The sequence below is a fragment of the Eschrichtius robustus genome, chromosome 2, assembly GCF_028021215.1.
Source record: "Eschrichtius robustus isolate mEscRob2 chromosome 2, mEscRob2.pri, whole genome shotgun sequence".
Taxonomy (NCBI): domain Eukaryota; kingdom Metazoa; phylum Chordata; class Mammalia; order Artiodactyla; family Eschrichtiidae; genus Eschrichtius; species Eschrichtius robustus.
The window spans coordinates 179,270,230-179,286,339 of NC_090825.1; the positions used below are offsets into that span (position 1 = coordinate 179,270,230).

The 16,110-nt window shown below is 61.4% G+C and overlaps 1 protein-coding gene across 2 annotated transcripts; it reads right to left on the reverse strand.

Moving 5' to 3' along the window:
* Positions 1-1,680: 1,680 nt before the first annotated feature.
* Positions 1,681-9,317, reverse strand: BSG (basigin (Ok blood group)). Of its 2 annotated transcripts, none has more exons than XM_068537461.1 (7): positions 9,159-9,316; positions 4,265-4,421; positions 3,703-3,785; positions 3,176-3,589; positions 2,583-2,607; positions 2,429-2,495; positions 1,681-1,908 (listed from the first exon to the last, which is right to left on the reverse strand). In XM_068537461.1, the coding sequence occupies exons 1-6, from the start codon at positions 9,223-9,225 to the stop codon at positions 2,432-2,434; spliced, it is 810 nt and encodes a 269-aa protein (XP_068393562.1). In that variant the 5' UTR covers positions 9,226-9,316; the 3' UTR covers positions 1,681-1,908; positions 2,429-2,431. The 2 variants fall into 2 exon arrangements, with proteins under 2 accessions (XP_068393562.1, XP_068393563.1); XM_068537462.1 differs by lacking the exon at positions 1,681-1,908 and adding an exon at positions 1,934-2,313 and having other exon boundaries at positions 9,159-9,317.
* Between the last annotated feature and the right edge of the window lie 6,793 nt (positions 9,318-16,110).

The following is a 16,110-nucleotide window of genomic DNA, read 5'->3' on the forward strand; positions in this document are numbered from 1 at the left end:
CAGGGGTGCAGCGGGAAGGTGGGCGGAGCCCCAGCTGGGGTGCGGTGAGGACACACACAGACCCCGAGCCGGGGACAACCTCACGTGCCCTCCAACATGGAGCCCCAAGCCTCACCAGCATCCCCAGAGAGGGACCAGCCTCATCGTCACCTCCTTCCGTGCTGGCAGAACCCCCGGACCCACGTACACCGTCAGTGCCAACCACGTGGCCCAGTGAACAAGCAGGCATGTACATCCTTTGGACGGGAGAAGTTTAGATGGTGGGTGCCCGGGACCGAGGGCCCAGCGTGTCCAGCTGGGAGGCACACAGGACAGGCAGGGCATCCCAAGACCTCTGTAGACAGGGGCTCCCCTGACTTCCTGGGCCCCAGTGCCCTCAGGGGTGTGCACGTGGTGCCCCCTGGTGGTGGCTGGAGGGAACGGCTGGCCAGCCGCAGCCCCCAGCCCCAGCCCCAGGGCTTCGGGGACCAGCGGGCTCAGCTCCTGTGAACTGGGGGGCATCTCCTCCAGGCTGTGCGGTGCAAGGCCCCCGTAAAGGAACCCCTACTCTCCCCGTGGGTGCTCAGGGAAACCAGACCTGCGGGTGACTCTTGTGACACACCTGGTCAGCAGACAGGGGGCAGCCTGGTCCAGCCCAAACCACCCACCCTGCCCCCCCCACCCACCCCCATCCCGGGGCTGTGGGATTTGCTGGGCAGAGGCCCTCTCCGTCCCACCTCAGAACCCACTGGGCCTCAAACCGGCGGCCAGGGGGCCAAGTCCGTCAAATTTTTGAGGCGTTGGTTATGTTGTGATTTGTTTTTCCCAACATTGAAAAATGCAGACTTCACACGTGAGCCCAGATTTCTGGCTTCTCTGGAGATTTGGGACGAGCTGGCCCAACACTCTGAGACCCCTGCCTCCCCCGACCAGTAGGTGGCTTGAGACCCTCACCCAGACCTGCAGGTCTGGCAGGGCTCCAGAGGGGGACATGGGGTGACTACAGCCCCTGGGTGTGGGAAAAGGGTCACCCTGGACAAGCCCTTTCCCCTCTGGCACTGTTTCCCCAGGTGTGCCCAGTGGGAGGCCTAGGTGGTACTTACCAGAGTCCCAGGGCTCCGCCCCACCTCCTATGACCTCCTGCTCCCCCACCCCCTTCAACCCCACCTGTGCTTCCCCATTCGGCCCAGCTACCGGGATGCAGGTTGGGTAAGCAGGCAACCCCCTTCTCCCCCCGGGGGCTGGTGCAGAGCTGCTCCTGGGGTTCTCTGGGCTGCCCCCCATCCCCAGCTAGAGTCCCAAGAGGGGCACCCCGCCCCCACCCCAGATGTGCCTCCGGACAGACTCGCAGCTCCAGAGCGAGGTCCCAGCTGCTCACCTGCCCCTCAGACCACCGAAGGCACCGGGAGCGTTCTGACCAGGACGGCTGGGTGCCTGGCAGCGGTGGCTAATGGCTGCCCATCCCGACCTGGGGGCCCCCGGGAAGGATGCCCTGGTTTTGTCCAGATACCCTTTGAAGGGCAGAAGCAGGCTTACAAGAACTGGAGAGCCAGTCCTGCTGCAGTGGTCTGTCCACCACTCCCGGCTTTACCCACCACCCAGCCCCCGTGCACCCTAACCTCGTTACGCCTCACCGGCTGAACGCCCCACGAGCTTTCTTGGTGAGACCCAGGCTCGGCGCAGACAGGAGCCGGGAGAGGATGAGGGGTCACACTTTATTGGGGAGTAGGAAGGTAGGGTGGGGAGAGAGGCCCATCACAGTGGCTCCTGCTCTGAGAAGAGCAGCAGACACCCTCTTCCTGGGCGTGTGGACGGGGCAGCGGTGAGGGGGACGCCCTCAGGGCGGCCACGTGCTCAGACCTGCAGTGACCCGACAGCACTGGCTTCTCACGGCAGGATGCTTGGCACCGCGGCTCCGCCTGGGACCTTCTGTAAAGGGCAGGGACTTGGCTCTGGCCCCACACAACCGAGCAGCCTCAGGAGGTGGATCTGGGGCGGGAGCCTCAGAAAAAGGGCCGTCTGTCCTCCACACCCAGACCAGGAGACCAACGGCCCAGGGGATGCGAGGGGACGGGTGGTGGGGGCGGCAGGGGCCTCACACAAACCTCACGACTCCCCTGGGGGGCTCACGAGATGGTTAAAAAAGAAAAGCAGAGCCCCTAAGGGGCAGAATTCTACACACAGAAAACCCTAGCTTAGTTTTTTTTTAAAAAGGTGAGAAAACGCGATTTGAATGCACAACATGGTTTGCTTTTGCCAGGTGGGCTTCCGTAAGAGGAAAGGGCACGGGGTTGTGCAAACGCTGGGATGGGCGCCTGCAGACTCGTCCTGGTCCTGCGGGGAAGGGGAAGGGGAAGGGGAAGGGGAAGGGGAAGGGGCACTCGGACCAGCCTCAGGAGCAGGAGCCCCGCCCTCGGCCGCCCCGCCCTCCCCTCCCCTCCCCCCTCACCTCTCAGCTGGAGTTCCTCTGGCGAACGTTCTTGTCTTTGTCGTTCACGTGGTGCCCGCTGCTCTTCCTGGTGACGGGAGGGCCAGACAGCTGCCCCTCATGCCTCCCAGCTCTGCCCAGCGACCCGCCCGCCCCCAGCAAGGCAGGGACTTACAGTGGCGCAGAGCCGGCGTCCTCGTCTGTGCAGGTGCACAGCCACATGCAAGAGAGGAGAACGGGCTGTCAGCGGCGGGTCTGCTCACCAGGCCACGCACCGGGCGGCCCCATCCCGCGGGGCGCTGCCCTCAGCTTCCCCGACTGCAATGTGGGGGCCAGCCCGCCCCAGGACACGCACCCTCATGTGAGCTGTCTGGGGTCTCAGTGTGAGGGGCACCTGGGGGCCCTGCCTGGCCCCCAGCCCCACCCACGGGCAGGCGCCCCAGTGGCCCCATTACACAAGGCCAGGGGCTCGCTTGGTGCCACAGCCCTGGGCCCAAAGCAGCCTCCACAGGCGGAGACCAAGCCAATGGAGGGGCACTCACCGCGGAGGACGCCTGCTGGCAGCCCAGTGAGGAGGAGAGAGGGGCAGGTGAGGCCGTAAGGGCCGACAGACACCCCCAGCCAGGGAAGGGGGCGGGTGCCCCGGGGAGGCCCTGGGACACGGTGGCCAAGGGGGCTGACCCTCAGCCCCACACTCCCGGATAGCGGCCCCGGCCCCAGGGGTCCCCCCACCAGGAGGGGAGCAGAGGGCGTGCGGGGCCGGCTCACCATCTAGGACCTCGTCCGGCTTCCGCCGCTTCTCGTAGATGAAGATGATGGTGACCAGCACAAGCACCTCGGCCACGATGCCCAGGAAGGGCCAGAGGGCGGCGAAGCGGTTGCGCACGCGCAGCGTGATGACCGCCTGGTCAGCGCCCTCTGAGTTGGTGCCGTTGCAGACATACTTGCCGGGGTCTGAGCTCAGGTCCAGGTCTGGGATATGCAGCTCCGTCCTGGTCTCCGAGGAGACCACGAAGAACTTGTTCTGGGAGCTGTTAGCGATGGCCTGGTCCCCAGAGTCGGTCATCTTGGACCACAGCCAGTCGGCGACGGGCGGGAAGGAGTCCGACTTGCAGGCCAGCACCACAGTCTCCCCCTCAGTGGCGTGCTCCGACTTCTTCACCGCCTTGACGCTGGGGGGCCCTGCGGGGAGGAGGGCGAGCTGGAGTCTGACCCCGGGGCCGCGGGGCCAGAGCTGGAGCCGCCCTGCCCGCCTCCACCCCAGCCCCTCAGGCCCGGGGCCCCCAGGAGCCCACCCTTCACTTCCAGGTCGGTGCGGCCCGCATGCTCTGGAAGGAAGATGCAGGAGTACTGGCCCGAGCGATCGTCCGAGTCCACGCTGCAGGCAGACGCGGTGAGCGGGGTGTGAGCCGAGAAGCTTCTGTCCAAACCCTGCCGGGCAGGGGCGGGGGGCGGGGGGGGGGGGGGTGGTGTCTCCCCGGGGAGAAGGGACCAGGAGGTGCAGGGGCGGCAGGCAGCTTACCCCACACCCACATCCAGGAGCCCTGGGCTTCCAGAGCCGCTCCTCCCCCCAGACAAGGCTCCGCAGTGGCCCCGGCGGTGCTCAGAACCCAGCAAGCCAGGAACCGGGGTCCCCAGTGCGCCGGAAGGAAGGACGGGTCTTGGAGGTGGTGAAGTCTGGCAGCCACTGGACCCTCCCTGCATCCCGGGCCTCGGCCGTCTCCAAACCCCCGTCTGAGCCCGTTCCCAACATCTTTCCAGAGCCAGCCCGCTGACTACCACCCCCGTACTCGCTGACCAGAGGCCCCTGGAGACCAAGCAGGCCCCGCCCTTTCCTGCTGGGGCAGCCTCACTCACTCGTACTCGGTCCTCAGGCCGGGCAGCGCATCCTCCTTCAGCACCTTGCCCCCCTTCACCCAGCGGTGGCCCACAATCTCGGTGGCGCTGTGATTCAAGGCGCACGTGAGGCGGGTTCTGGAGCCATCATCATCTACGGAAGTCCAGATCCTGCTCCCTGGGCAGCCAAAGAAGAGAAGAGAATGGTGTCAGGGGAGAACCCAAAGAGTCTGCCACTTCTCCCATCCCAACTCCCCAGAGGGAGAGAAGCCAGGGCTGGTACCCAGGGCCCAGAACCGCATGGGGCTCCTGGAAGGCCCTCCCCTCGGGGTCTGGGGCAGGATTCTGCCAGGAATTGTCCTAACTGGCTGGGCCTTGGGCGTGGGAACAGCAGCAGCGCCCACCCCGGTCCCAGAACAAGGACCAGGGCAGCGACTGCTGGGTCCAGCCCCGCAGCCCCAAAAGGTCTTTTCGGAAAGTTGAAGTCCATCACCGCCCAGGTCACCACCCCTGCTCTGGGTAGTCTTGCATGTTCCCCCTCTCTCCCACAACCAAGGCAAGGCCACCCGGGGTGGGTGGGACAGGTGTGCTCAGGCCACGGGGGCCAGGGGGCTGCAGCGGCCCCGTCCTGGAGGTGCCTGCTTCCCAGAAGGCCGCATGTGCCACAAACCTCCATACAAATGACAGTCTGTCCTCCTGCCTGGGGCGCTGGGGCGACTCCCAGCAGCCCTTCCGCTCAATTTCCAACCAGGCAACCTCCCCATTCAATACGACCTTCTCTTTGCGAACCAAAATGTGAAGCCAGTTAGAACCAGACAGTGAGAAGCACGCTGACAGTTCTGGAGCCAGGAGACTGGGCTTGAGCTGGGGAGGGCTCCTCTCCAGGGACCAGGGGCAGGAGACCCCAGACCTCTGGGCGTTCAGGGAGGGGGCCAGGACGGCAGGCCAGAATGAGGACCCCTTTGCTGGGGGTCAGGCCGCACCTCCAGATGCTGACCTTCAGTGAATGTCCACACCAGAGCCCTATCCCAGGGCTGGGAGCAGGTGTCCTGGGGATACTCCTGTCAAGCCACCCGGGATCCCGGGGCAGCACAGGGCTGCCCGCGCTGTCCTTGGGGACAGTGGGGACTTTATAAAGCCGGGTCCAAGGCACAGTGGTGTCTACCAGGTAGCGCCTGTTTCTCCAGAACCGTCACCCGAGGCGACCCTTGGAGAAGGCCACGCCCACAGGACTTGGGCACAGAGGGAGCCGGCCCAGAGGCCTCTGGCATAAAATGAGGTGAAAGCAGAATCCAGGACTGCACTGGAACAGTTCAGCCAGTAGGAAAGCAGCCAGGCTGCGGGGCCCCAACACCCACCGGGCAGGCCGCCACCCCGGACTCCCGCTTCCTCACTGGGGTCACACGGTGACTTCTGACGGCACAACTGTGTGAGCACAGACAAAGCACATGAAGCTAAGCAGAATGGTCGCAGGTCATGACCCCCGGCTGGACTCGGCACCAGGAACCCTCCGGCTGACGCCCAATAGTCCAACCCAGAGGCAAGATGTCCTGACAGCACGAGAAGATGGTGTCCGGCCACACCGGACAGCAGAGCCTGCTCGGGCTCCCCCGTCCTCATGGACTCCTTAGTCGCTAAGAAAATTAAAGCTCAAATCCCAGGACAGACTTCACAGCTGGGCCGCTTTCTGGAACGACCGCGGGCAGAGCACACATCTCCTTGGGCATCTGAGATCGCGCCTGGGCCTGTGTGTTAGGTCCTGGGTGGGCTGGCCGCACGCAGGCCCCAGCGCCCCCGCTGCATTCTGGTCCGGGGGATGCCAGCCTCCTTCGGGTGGAAGAGGCGGGACCCGAGGCCAGCGCGTGCACAGAACACGTGCAGGGCCTGGCGGGGCCTCTTCCTGAGCCGCCAGCCCTCACCGCCCCGCCAGCCCTCACCGCCCCGCCTCTGGCCACCTGCTGGCTCTTTCTTCAAAAGGGGACAGGATGTCTCAGAAGTCCGGGCCAGCAGGGACTGAAGCAAAGGCGGCCCCTCTGCAGCTCCAGGTGCTCCCCGCTCCTGGGGGCACACCCGCAGCAGTGCCCGCACGTGTGCATGGACACGTAGGTGCAGAGGCACACGCGGCACATGCGTGTGCACCGGCCGTGTAGGAGAGCACACCTGGCTGGCCACAAGGCCCCGGGGACAGGCCGGCCTTCACGTCCGCCCCCTGGCAACTCAGGCCTCAGGCCAGGCGGTTACAGGCAGACAGAGGCGTGAGGCTGGACCTCTGCGTCACTTTCACCAAAGGCCTCCGGAAACCCGCATTTCTCCGTCAAGATTTCCCCAAGACTGCAGAACCAGCAGCTCCGTACAGAGCTGGGAGGTGAGTCAGGGCAGGAAGTGAGGCCAGAGGTGGCGCTTCGCCCAGACAGGGCCTGCCTCTGCACCCTGGAGCCTCGGACAGGGGCGCTCAGGCAGGTCTTACCCAGGCCCCACCCTGCCTCCTGGAGGAGAGAGGAGTGCCCGCAGGTCTCCTCCAGGTGGCAGCAGGGCGGGGCCTCAGCTCTCAGAGAGGGGCAGAGGTGGGCCCCAACTCCACGCCTCCCGGGGGTCTGCAGAGGCCAACGGGCTGGCCAGCCTCGCCCGGGAGAGCCCTCCCTGCCTGAGGCCCCGCAGGCCGCAGGCCAACACCCCTGTCCTGGCCAGAGGGACACACGCAGCAAGGGAGCCAGCCCGTCCGCCCCAGTCATCTGCCACAGGCCGGTCACCCATCCGCAACAGGCCGGGTCACTCCAAGGTGGGTACTGGGTTGTGGCCCCCAGGGCCACCACAGAGACTGCTGCCACTGGGGATGTAACATCTGTGACACTGACAGGTCACTGGGACAGGGCCATTAGAAAGAATGCCTCAAAATGCTCCTCAGGGGGCGGTGACGGGAAAAGGGTGAAAAGCCCACCCTCCACAACCCCCAGCCACGCCCAGCGCCCAGGAGGCCCGGGGCAACACCCCAAAAACTCACAAGGGCCCCGGCCGTGCACAGGCAGGCCCTCCCAGAGCCCTGGGAACCCGAGAGCGCCTGACCCTCCTTCCCGACCATGTGACTGCAACCCATGTTTTCAAGTAAAGTCACCTTCATCTAAAAACAGCCACCCCTCCTCTGTGCCCACTCGGCAGCCGGGCCGGGCGGGGCGCAGGGCCAGGCAGGCCTTGGGTACACATCCTGGAGGGAGCTATCGGGACGAGGCGGTGGCCAGGAGAGACCGCCTCTGGGAGGCCAGCCCCGGGCTGCTCACCCCTCCAATCCTGCGGGCTCGGGGCTCCGGCCCCTCACCCAAGGCTCAGAGAGGGACCCAGCTAGCAAGTCCGTGCCTGCCCACCAGCCGCGCCAGGACCACAGGGCCCTGCACAGCCTGGAGAGCAGGGCTCTCCCAGCAGGAGGACCAACCTGGGGCCTCAGGCGATGGGGGCACCGAAGACACCTGCTCCAGCAGAGTCCCCTGAGGCAGGTTTCTGGAGAGCTGACCTGGCCAGGAAAGGCAAACACTGCCACGAACTCACTCACCCCAGGCAGAAAAAGGACGCATGACCCAGACTTTCAGGTCTTTCCCAGAGTCCCTGGGAAAGGTGGAAAGTGAAAAAGGAGGACAAGGCACAGATACAGTCCCAGGGGGATTCAGACGCGGCGTAAATAAACCAGGACCGCCCACTGCACACACTCACGTGGTGTGAGTGTGTAAGAGCAACCCCACAGACAAGGGTGATGGATCGGAGGAGCTGTGCCCCCAGCAGAACACCGAGGGCCCTCCTTCCCCGCTGGCTGGCGAGGGCTGCGTCTAAAGGGCTCAGGCTGCCAGGCACTCACCTTGCCCGCCAGGGGCCTCGTCCACAGGGCGGTCAATAAATGGCCGTTTTGATTATGAGGCAAAAGAAAGAGGCGAACTGAGATCTAAAAGTAGGTCAGCAGTAAGCCGGTGAAGCTTCTCTAAGGGGCAGCCCCTCCCATGCCCTAGGGCAGCTGCCACGCCCCTCAGAGCCCACCTGCTCCTGCCTCCCTTGTGGGAAGAGCCCCAGACCCTGCTGGTCTGCACTTTGTTCTCTACACGCTGGTCACTATAAATCGTTAACCCAGAACCAAACGGGAAGTCGCGCTCCATACAGGAAAAAAAATCTCTTTCAGGCAAAAGAGAGGCTGCCCTGCTTTCTCCCAGAAAAGCACGCCTTAACCCATTTTGCTGTGAGCATTCTCTAAACCACGTCTGCCCACCCAACAGGCTGCCCTTCCCGTGAGGAGCTCCGTTTGAGAGTCTGTAAAAACAGTCCCCCCCCACAGCTCCTGCTCTGAGCCGGGGGGCTCACGGTGACCTCAGAACACCTCCCCTCCCGGCCGGGGCCTCCGTTTCCATCCCTGTAAAAACAGGAAGGTGGACCAGCCTCCACCTTCTTCTGGGCCCCGAAATCAGACAAAAACGAAGGAAGCATAGTGTATGCCTCCCCACAAGGGTTTAAGTGTTCGGGCGACTCCAAGGACAAGTGCAGAGCCAGAGCGAGACACGGGACCTAAATCCCGGGAAGAAGGACAATCCCTCCGGCCGGAAAGCCGACCCGGCTCAGGGGCCGTCACGTGCCTGGGTGCCCGCGCCCCCGTGAGGACAATAGCCCACCTCCCGGATGACAGCCAGGGCCTGGGCGCCCGGGGGCTCCCCTGCGGCCCCCGCCCAAGCACTCCGAGCGGGAAAGTCCCTCCTAAGCTGCCTCGCGCAGATCGGTTTCAGCTCGGAGTCTCCCTCCCCATCCCCCAGGCGGGGTCTCCCTCCACCGGCCGGGTTCTCCTCCCTCTCGCCCGGGCTGGGGTCTCCCCTGGAGCAGAGGGCGGGCCACCCCCAGCCAGGCCAGACCACCAGCAGGCTTCGCGCCCCCTCCCCAAGGTCTTTACCTGCCCCGAAGTCGCCCTGAGCGCTCAGCAGCACGAGCCCCAGCACCACGAGCCACACAGCCGCCATGTCCCGCCGTCCCGCCGTCCCCGCGCAACCGCCGCCCGCGGCGCTATAAGAACCGGACAGCCGCCGGTCGCGCGCACGCAGGCGGCGTCGCGGGGCGGGGCGCGCACGGTGAGTCGGCCACCACCTGCGCACGCGCCCGGACGCATGTACGCACGCGCGGACCCGGCCGACTCGCGCTACGGAAGCCGAATGGGCGGCACCACGTGACCACCCGGGTGGGCCACGCGCTGCGGCCAGGGGCGAGGCTAAGTTGCTAGGAAACGGGGCGGGGCCTGAGAGACCGGGCGGGGGCCAGCTGTCTTTCCAAGTTTAAGATCTTAACTTTACGCTCAAAGTGTAAATTGCTCAACTTATGTGTACTTTGCCATAGTGCAAAAAATTTAAAGAGAATCGAGGGAGGCGATGGGGATCGCTGTGAACAGATGGGATGTGTCCCCTGGGGTGAGGCTGCCAGATTTAGCAAATAAAAATAGCTGGACAGCAGTTAAGTTTGAGTTTCAAGCAGAGAATGAGTAATTTCTTAGTGTAAGTGTCCCGTGCGGTGTTTGAACACAGTCTTGCAAGGAAAGTATCACCATTTACCTGATTCAAATGTAACTGGCCGTCCTGTATTTGGCTGGAACACCTACGCTGAGGTCCCCGTGTTTTACAACAAATACTTCTAAAAATGACAAAATACTTTCAAACAAAACCAGGGTATGCAGTCTTTGTGACCTTGGATTAGGCAATGGTATCTTACATATGTCACCAGAAGCACAAGCAACAGCAACAAAAAATCAGATAAATTGGAATTCATCAAAATTAAAAACTTTTGTGCTTCAGAGAAGAAAGTGAAAAGACAACCCAAGGAATGGGAGAAAATACTGGTAATCATGTATCTGATAAGGGACTTGTATCTAGACTATATAAAGACCACTTACAACTCAACTCTTTTTTTTTTTAACTCAAGTTAAAAAAGAAAAATTTATTTTTTTTGGCTCCGGCATGGGGGATCTTCGTTGCCGCGCGTGACGTCTTCGTTGCGGCGTGCAGGATCTTTTTTTTTTTTTTTTTTATTGCGGCTTGTGGGATCTTCATTGTCGCATGTGTGCTCTTAGTCGTGGCATGCAGGATCTAGTTCCCTGACGAGGGATGGAACCCGGCCCCCCTGCATTGGGAGCGTAGAGTCTTAACCACTGGACCACCAGGGAAGTCCCTTAACTCTTAAAAAGGACAAATAACCCAACTAAAAAATGGACAAAGGATCTGAAAACACATTTCTCCAAAGAAGACATGCAAATAACATTAGCACGTGAGAAGTTAGTTGCTCAGGGGAAGGCAGGCAGAAACCACAGTGAGACACCACTTCACACCCACCACGACGGCCCTCATCAGAAGGGTAGAAAATAACAAGATGAGGAAGTGGAACCCTGGGCAGGGCTGGTGAGGAGGTGAAATGGTTCAGCTGCTCCTCAAAAGGTTAAACGGAGTGACCACCTGACCCAGCAACGCCAGTCCTAGGTGTGTGCCGCAGAGAACTGAAAACTCACGTCCATACAGAAACTTCCACTGCCATGTTCACAGCAGCACAACAGCCAAAAAGTGGAACAGCTCGAATGCCCATCAATGGGTGAATGCATAAAGAAAATGTGGTCCCTCCACACACTGGAATGTCACTCAGCCACGCAGAGGGGTGAAGCCCTGACACTCACTACCACGTGGATGGACCCTGAGAACACGATGCTCAGTGAGAGAAGCCAGGCACAGAAGGACACACGATGTGTGTGATTCCATTGATGGGAAATGTCCAGAACAGGCAGATCCACAGGGACAGACAGTGGGTTCGTGGTTGTCGGGGCTGGGGAGGGGGAGGGGGTGACTGCTCATGGGGACGGCGTTGCTTTCTAGGGCGATGAAATGTTCTAAAACTGATTGTGATGCTGAGTGCTCAACTCTGTGAATGTACCAGAACTGTTTACGCTTTCGTGGGTGAATTGTATGGTATGTGAATCATCTCAATTAAAAAATGGGGTGATGTCCATCAGGGGGCACCGCTTTAGATGAGGGGCCAGGTGGTCTCTTGGAGGCGACGACATTGGAGGTGACACGTGTATGAGGAGGGGCAGCAGCCCCTGGAGGGCTGAGCTGTGAGTCTGGGAGCAGCTGGAGGCAGCTGGAGGAGGAGCCTGGGCAGAGCCGGCTCACGGCCCGCCCGGGATCCTGGAGGAAAAGGCTGGAAGGGTGTGGCAGAGGGGCCAGGACAGAGGCCTCTCCTCCTGGAGATTCACTGGCAGGCTCAGCAAGGCTGCACAGAGCGGGGTCGAGAGGGACGTGCGGGAGGATGGGGGCAAGCAGCCAGCTGGCCTCAAAGGACCTCCAGGCCTGGGCGGATCTCTGTGCCCCCGTCGGCCCAGAGCCGGGCTGAGGGCGGATCTCGTGGGAAATCGTGGGGTTGCCAGAACACAGTGGTGCCTCCCTGCCCCCTCCCTCCTCAGCTGGGTCCTGGCTCCAGCCGGGTCAGGAGGGTCCCATGTCCCCTTCTGCTTCTAAGAAGAGGCCTTTCAGGATCAGCCCAGGCAAGGGTGGCCAGATTCAGCAAATAAAAACACACGACACCCAGTTACATTTGAATTTCAGATTTGCAAAAAATCACTAATTATTTAGTATAATATATCCCACACACTATCCGCACACGATCTGTTGTCTATCTGAAATTCAGATGTCACTGGTTGTCCTGCAGCCCTGTGTTCCACGGGGCACCTCTGACCCTGCCTGTCGAAAGCAGCCGATCCGGTCACCCGTAACTCTCCTCTTCGCCCCCCCAACTCTCTGTCCTTGTGTGCACCCCATGCACACCCCGTGCTCCTTGCCGGCTGTGCGTGCGCGCAGGGACACGCACAGCCGGCAAGGCCTGGGCTTGCGGGCGCCCCTAATTGGCCATGGGAGAGCCAGGATCCTCCCTGGGTCTCCCCCACTGGCCTCTGAGGCCTGCGGGCGCCTTGGGAGCGGTCCAGAGATCCACAAACAGAAGGGCAAGGAAAGCGCCTCCCAGCTCTGCTGTTGGCACAGACGGGCCACCGCTGGCTCTAGCCAGGCAGGAAGAAGGAAGAGCCAAACTCCTCCCTGGGGCCCGGCCCCGCCGACCCTCGGGCCTCAGCGCCCTCACCTCCCCCGCGCTTGGCTCCAGCCTTGCTGGCACTGTCCCTGGCCCGAGCCTTTGCCTGGCTGTGCCTGTCACCCGGCACGCCTTCCCGGGTCTCCGCCCGGCCCTTCCCACCTGGCCCTGGCTGCCCCCGAGCCGTCCTTTCTCCGGGCCTCATACTCAGGACACCAGCCACCGTCCTGTCCCTGGACGTCTGCTTTGGTTTGTTTGCTTTCTACTTCTTCCTGTGAAACGTTTTGAACGCAAAGACAAGGGGAGAGAAAACATGAGGGTTTTATTCTCTGTCACACCCATCTGTCCATTGCTAAAATGTTCCAGCTTAAGGTTTCTGTTTTTTTAAAAAAATAATTTATTTATTTATTTATTTATTTATTTATTTTTGGCTGTGTTGGGTCTTTGTTGCTGCCTGCCGGCTTTCTCTAGTTGTGGCGAGCGGGGGCTACTCTTCCTTGTGGTGCGCGGGCTTCTCATGGTGGTGGCTTCTCTTTGTTGCAGAGCACGGGCTTCAGTAGTTGTGGCACGCGGGCTCAGTAGTTGTGGCTCGCGGGCTCTAGAGCGCAGGCTCAGTAGATGTGGTGCACAGGCTTAGTTGCTCCGCGGCATGTGGGATCTTCCCGGACCAGGGCGCCAGCTCGAACCCGTGTGCCCTGCATTGGCAGGCAGATTCTTAACCACTGCGCCACCAGGGGAGTCCCCAGCTTAAGGTTTTCAGTGCATTTTTCTGAGAGGGTGGAGTTTGAAATCCAGCCCTTCCCCAGGTGGTGACTGGTGGTGAGGGTGTGGATTTTACGCTGAGGAGCCCTGGGAGGGATCCGAGCGAGGGAGGGTCTTAGTCTTCTATCTTCCTTATGTTGTAGACGGGTCCGGGGCTGGGGGGAGAGGGTCCTGGGCAGGGAAGGCGTGGAACTGGGGGTACAGGATGGTGCAGTGGTTGCTTCCAGACCTGAGAATGGGGCCTTCCTTATTTGGAAAAAACGTCTTTGCAGATGTAACTAAATTAAGGGTCTTGACATGAGCTCATCCTGGATGAGGATGGCCCTGAATCCAATGACCTTATAAGAGACAGACACAGGGACTTCCCTGGTGGTCCAGTGGTGGAGACTCTGCCTTCCAGTGCAGGGGGTGTGGGTTTGATCCCTGGTCGGGGCACTAAGATCCCACATGCCTCGGGGCCAAAAAACCAAAACGTCAAACAGAAGCAATCTTGTAACAAATTCAACAAAGACTTTAAAAATGGTACACATCAAAAAAAAAAATCTTTAAAAAATAAAAATAAAATAAAAAAGACTCAGAGGAGAAGCCACGTGAAGATGGAGACAGAGGCTGGGGTGATGGGACCACAGGCCCAGGACACCAAGGACCGTGGGCCACACCAGGAGCTGGGGGGGGGGGGGCGGGAAGGACCCCCCACCCCCAGCTCCCCGGAGCAAGCACAGCCCTGCCCACATCCCGTCTCAGACTTGTGGCCTTCAGAACCGTGAGAACATAGTTTCTGCCATGTAAGCAGCCCAGCTTGTGGCGCTCTGCTGCAGCGGCCCCAGGAGATGGTACAGAGGGTTGGGTGGTCGGTTCCTTTAGCGCTGGGGTTGACTGACATGGCCGGTGGGGTGGGCAGGGCGGACGCCAAGCTGGGAGCCAGGGAGGCTCCCTGCAGGCTGGGGCCAGTCCAGCTCTGGCTTCAAGGGCAGACACGCCCGGGAGGGATTTACAGAAGCTGCTGCCCTCTGACCTCCTTTGGCTTCTCCTCCTTAACTACTGCTCTCCCTGGAAAAGTGACAGGCGGTTCCCCCAGATGAACGTGGCCGGGGGCTGGTGATCTTTCCCAGCGAACAAGTCCGATAGGTAAAAACAAGACAAAACAAAACAGAACAAAGCATCTGAAAGTGAGAGATGATTCAGCCTCCCCCGCCGAGATGGCGGCGAATTCAGAGATTCTTTCCCTGCACAGTTGTGATGCACAATGTCCTGAACACCTGGGGCGCTGCTGTCAACGGAAGCCCTCCCTGGGCCTCGTGGGGGCTGAGCCTTAAGGTGTCCTGGCGTTTCAAGGTTGCCTCACCCTGTTTGCTGATGTCTTTGTCCTGGTGGAACAAGGGGAGGGTTCTTTGTTTCTCAACAGTTTATTTTGAGAAGTCCGCAAACCTACAGAGGCACCCTGGGGACGGCAGCCCCCTGCACCTGGGTTCTCAGCCAGGGGCCTTGGCCACGTTCGTGCCCCAACCCCTTCCTCTGTCTCTGTCTCTCTCTGTCCCTCTCTCTCTGTCTCTCCGTCTCTGTCTCTGTGTTTCCCTCTCGCATTTTCCAGGACCATTTGCGCGTGAGGACACCGCCGCCTTCACCCTAAGACGCGACACGAAGGCTGGGATCCGAAGACCCGTCTGAGGTCTCCCTGTAAATTAATGTTGGATCTTCCCTGCGGTCCAGTCTCCCTGAAGGCCCCAACCTCAGCCCTTATGGCAATTTTTTCCCAGGTCCTGGGGACACTGCATTGAGCTGTCCTGTTGCTTTCCTGGCCCTCATTCCAGGACACAACACAGTTGCTGTGAGCGGCCAGGTGTAGGGTTGGTTTTGGGAAACGCATTCCCTGCAGGGTTCCTCTCCCACCATCCCCCAACCCCCAGCCGGTCAGCTGAAACCGGCAGAGACCAGAGACCCCGCCCAGCCCTGCCACTCGCTCGTGCCCTTTGACCCCCTGTGGTGGTGCCCTGGTGCCCTGGTGCCCTGAGTCCCCCAGCATGTCCTGCTGCCAGTGCCTCACTCTGTCCCTTTAAGGCTCTCAGGCTCCTGCTCACCTGGGCGTGGGGTGGGGCTCAGCTGGGCGAGAGGCGACAGCTGTGGACGAAGATAAGCTTCCCCCCCCCCAGGGCGCCGGGCCTCCAAACACCGCCTGGCCTCCACTGATCTCCGTCCAGCTGGAGCCACCCCAGGTCCCTGCCGCCGGCCCTCCCCCCTCCCAATCAGGGACTTACTGGAGGATGGCGCAGATCCCTGAAAACTGCAGCGTCCGGTGGCCCTGGTGGCGGTGTGATGCCGAAATCCTTCCGCAGCTGAACTGCGGGAAGGCGGCAGGCGGCGGCCAGAGAGGGCAGCCGCGCACCCACAGCAGCCGAGGGCGCCGGGACAGCCCACGTGTCCCTCGACGGATAAATGGACAAATGCCATGTGGTCCCTCCACACGTGGGAACGTCACTCAGCCTGAAAAGGAGAGAAGCCCTGACACTCGCCACCACGTGGACGGACCCTGAGAACACGATGCTCGGTGAGAGAAGCCAGACACAGAAGGACACACAGGGTGTGACTCCATTGACGGGAAACGTCCAGAACAGGCAGGGAACGTACACGATGCTCGGTGAGAGAAGCCAGACACAGAAGGACACACAGGGTGTGACTCCATTGACGGGAAACGTCCAGAACAGGCAGGGAACGTGCAAAGTGCCAACCGTGCCAGCTCTAGAGGTGGGGGATACCGCCGCTCTCTGCAGGGTCTTCAGCTTTTCTGCAAGCTGGAAGATGCACGCAGGAAAGGCTGGAGTGCATCCAGTGGGGTCAGATGCTCAGCCCTCTCCCTTTGCTGGGAGTGCAGTGAGTGCGGCGCTGGCTTTGTGAGGCCCCAAACCTTCAGAGACAAGCCGAGGCCCCTCCATCGGGGCTCCCCAACCCTGCATGCTGCCATGGGGGGCTCACCATCTGTGGGGTATCCCGGGCACCGTGGGGTGTGGAGCGGTCTCTCTGGCCCCATGTTC

What these genes read in the sequence shown, in the direction of transcription:
- BSG (XM_068537461.1), bottom strand. Translation starts at nt 9,225, where the DNA reads ATGGCGGCTGTGTGGCTCGTGGTGCTGGGGCTCGTGCTGCTGAGCGCT. An exon ending in CACCGACCTGGAAGTGAAGG is followed by an intron (nt 3,590 to 3,702) that starts GTGGGCTCCTGG and finishes TCCTCCCCGCAG; the next exon opens with GGCCCCCCAGCGTCAAGGCG. An exon ending in GCCGGACGAGGTCCTAGATG is followed by an intron (nt 2,608 to 3,175) that starts GTGAGCCGGCCC and finishes GCACCTGCACAG; the next exon opens with ACGAGGACGCCGGCTCTGCG.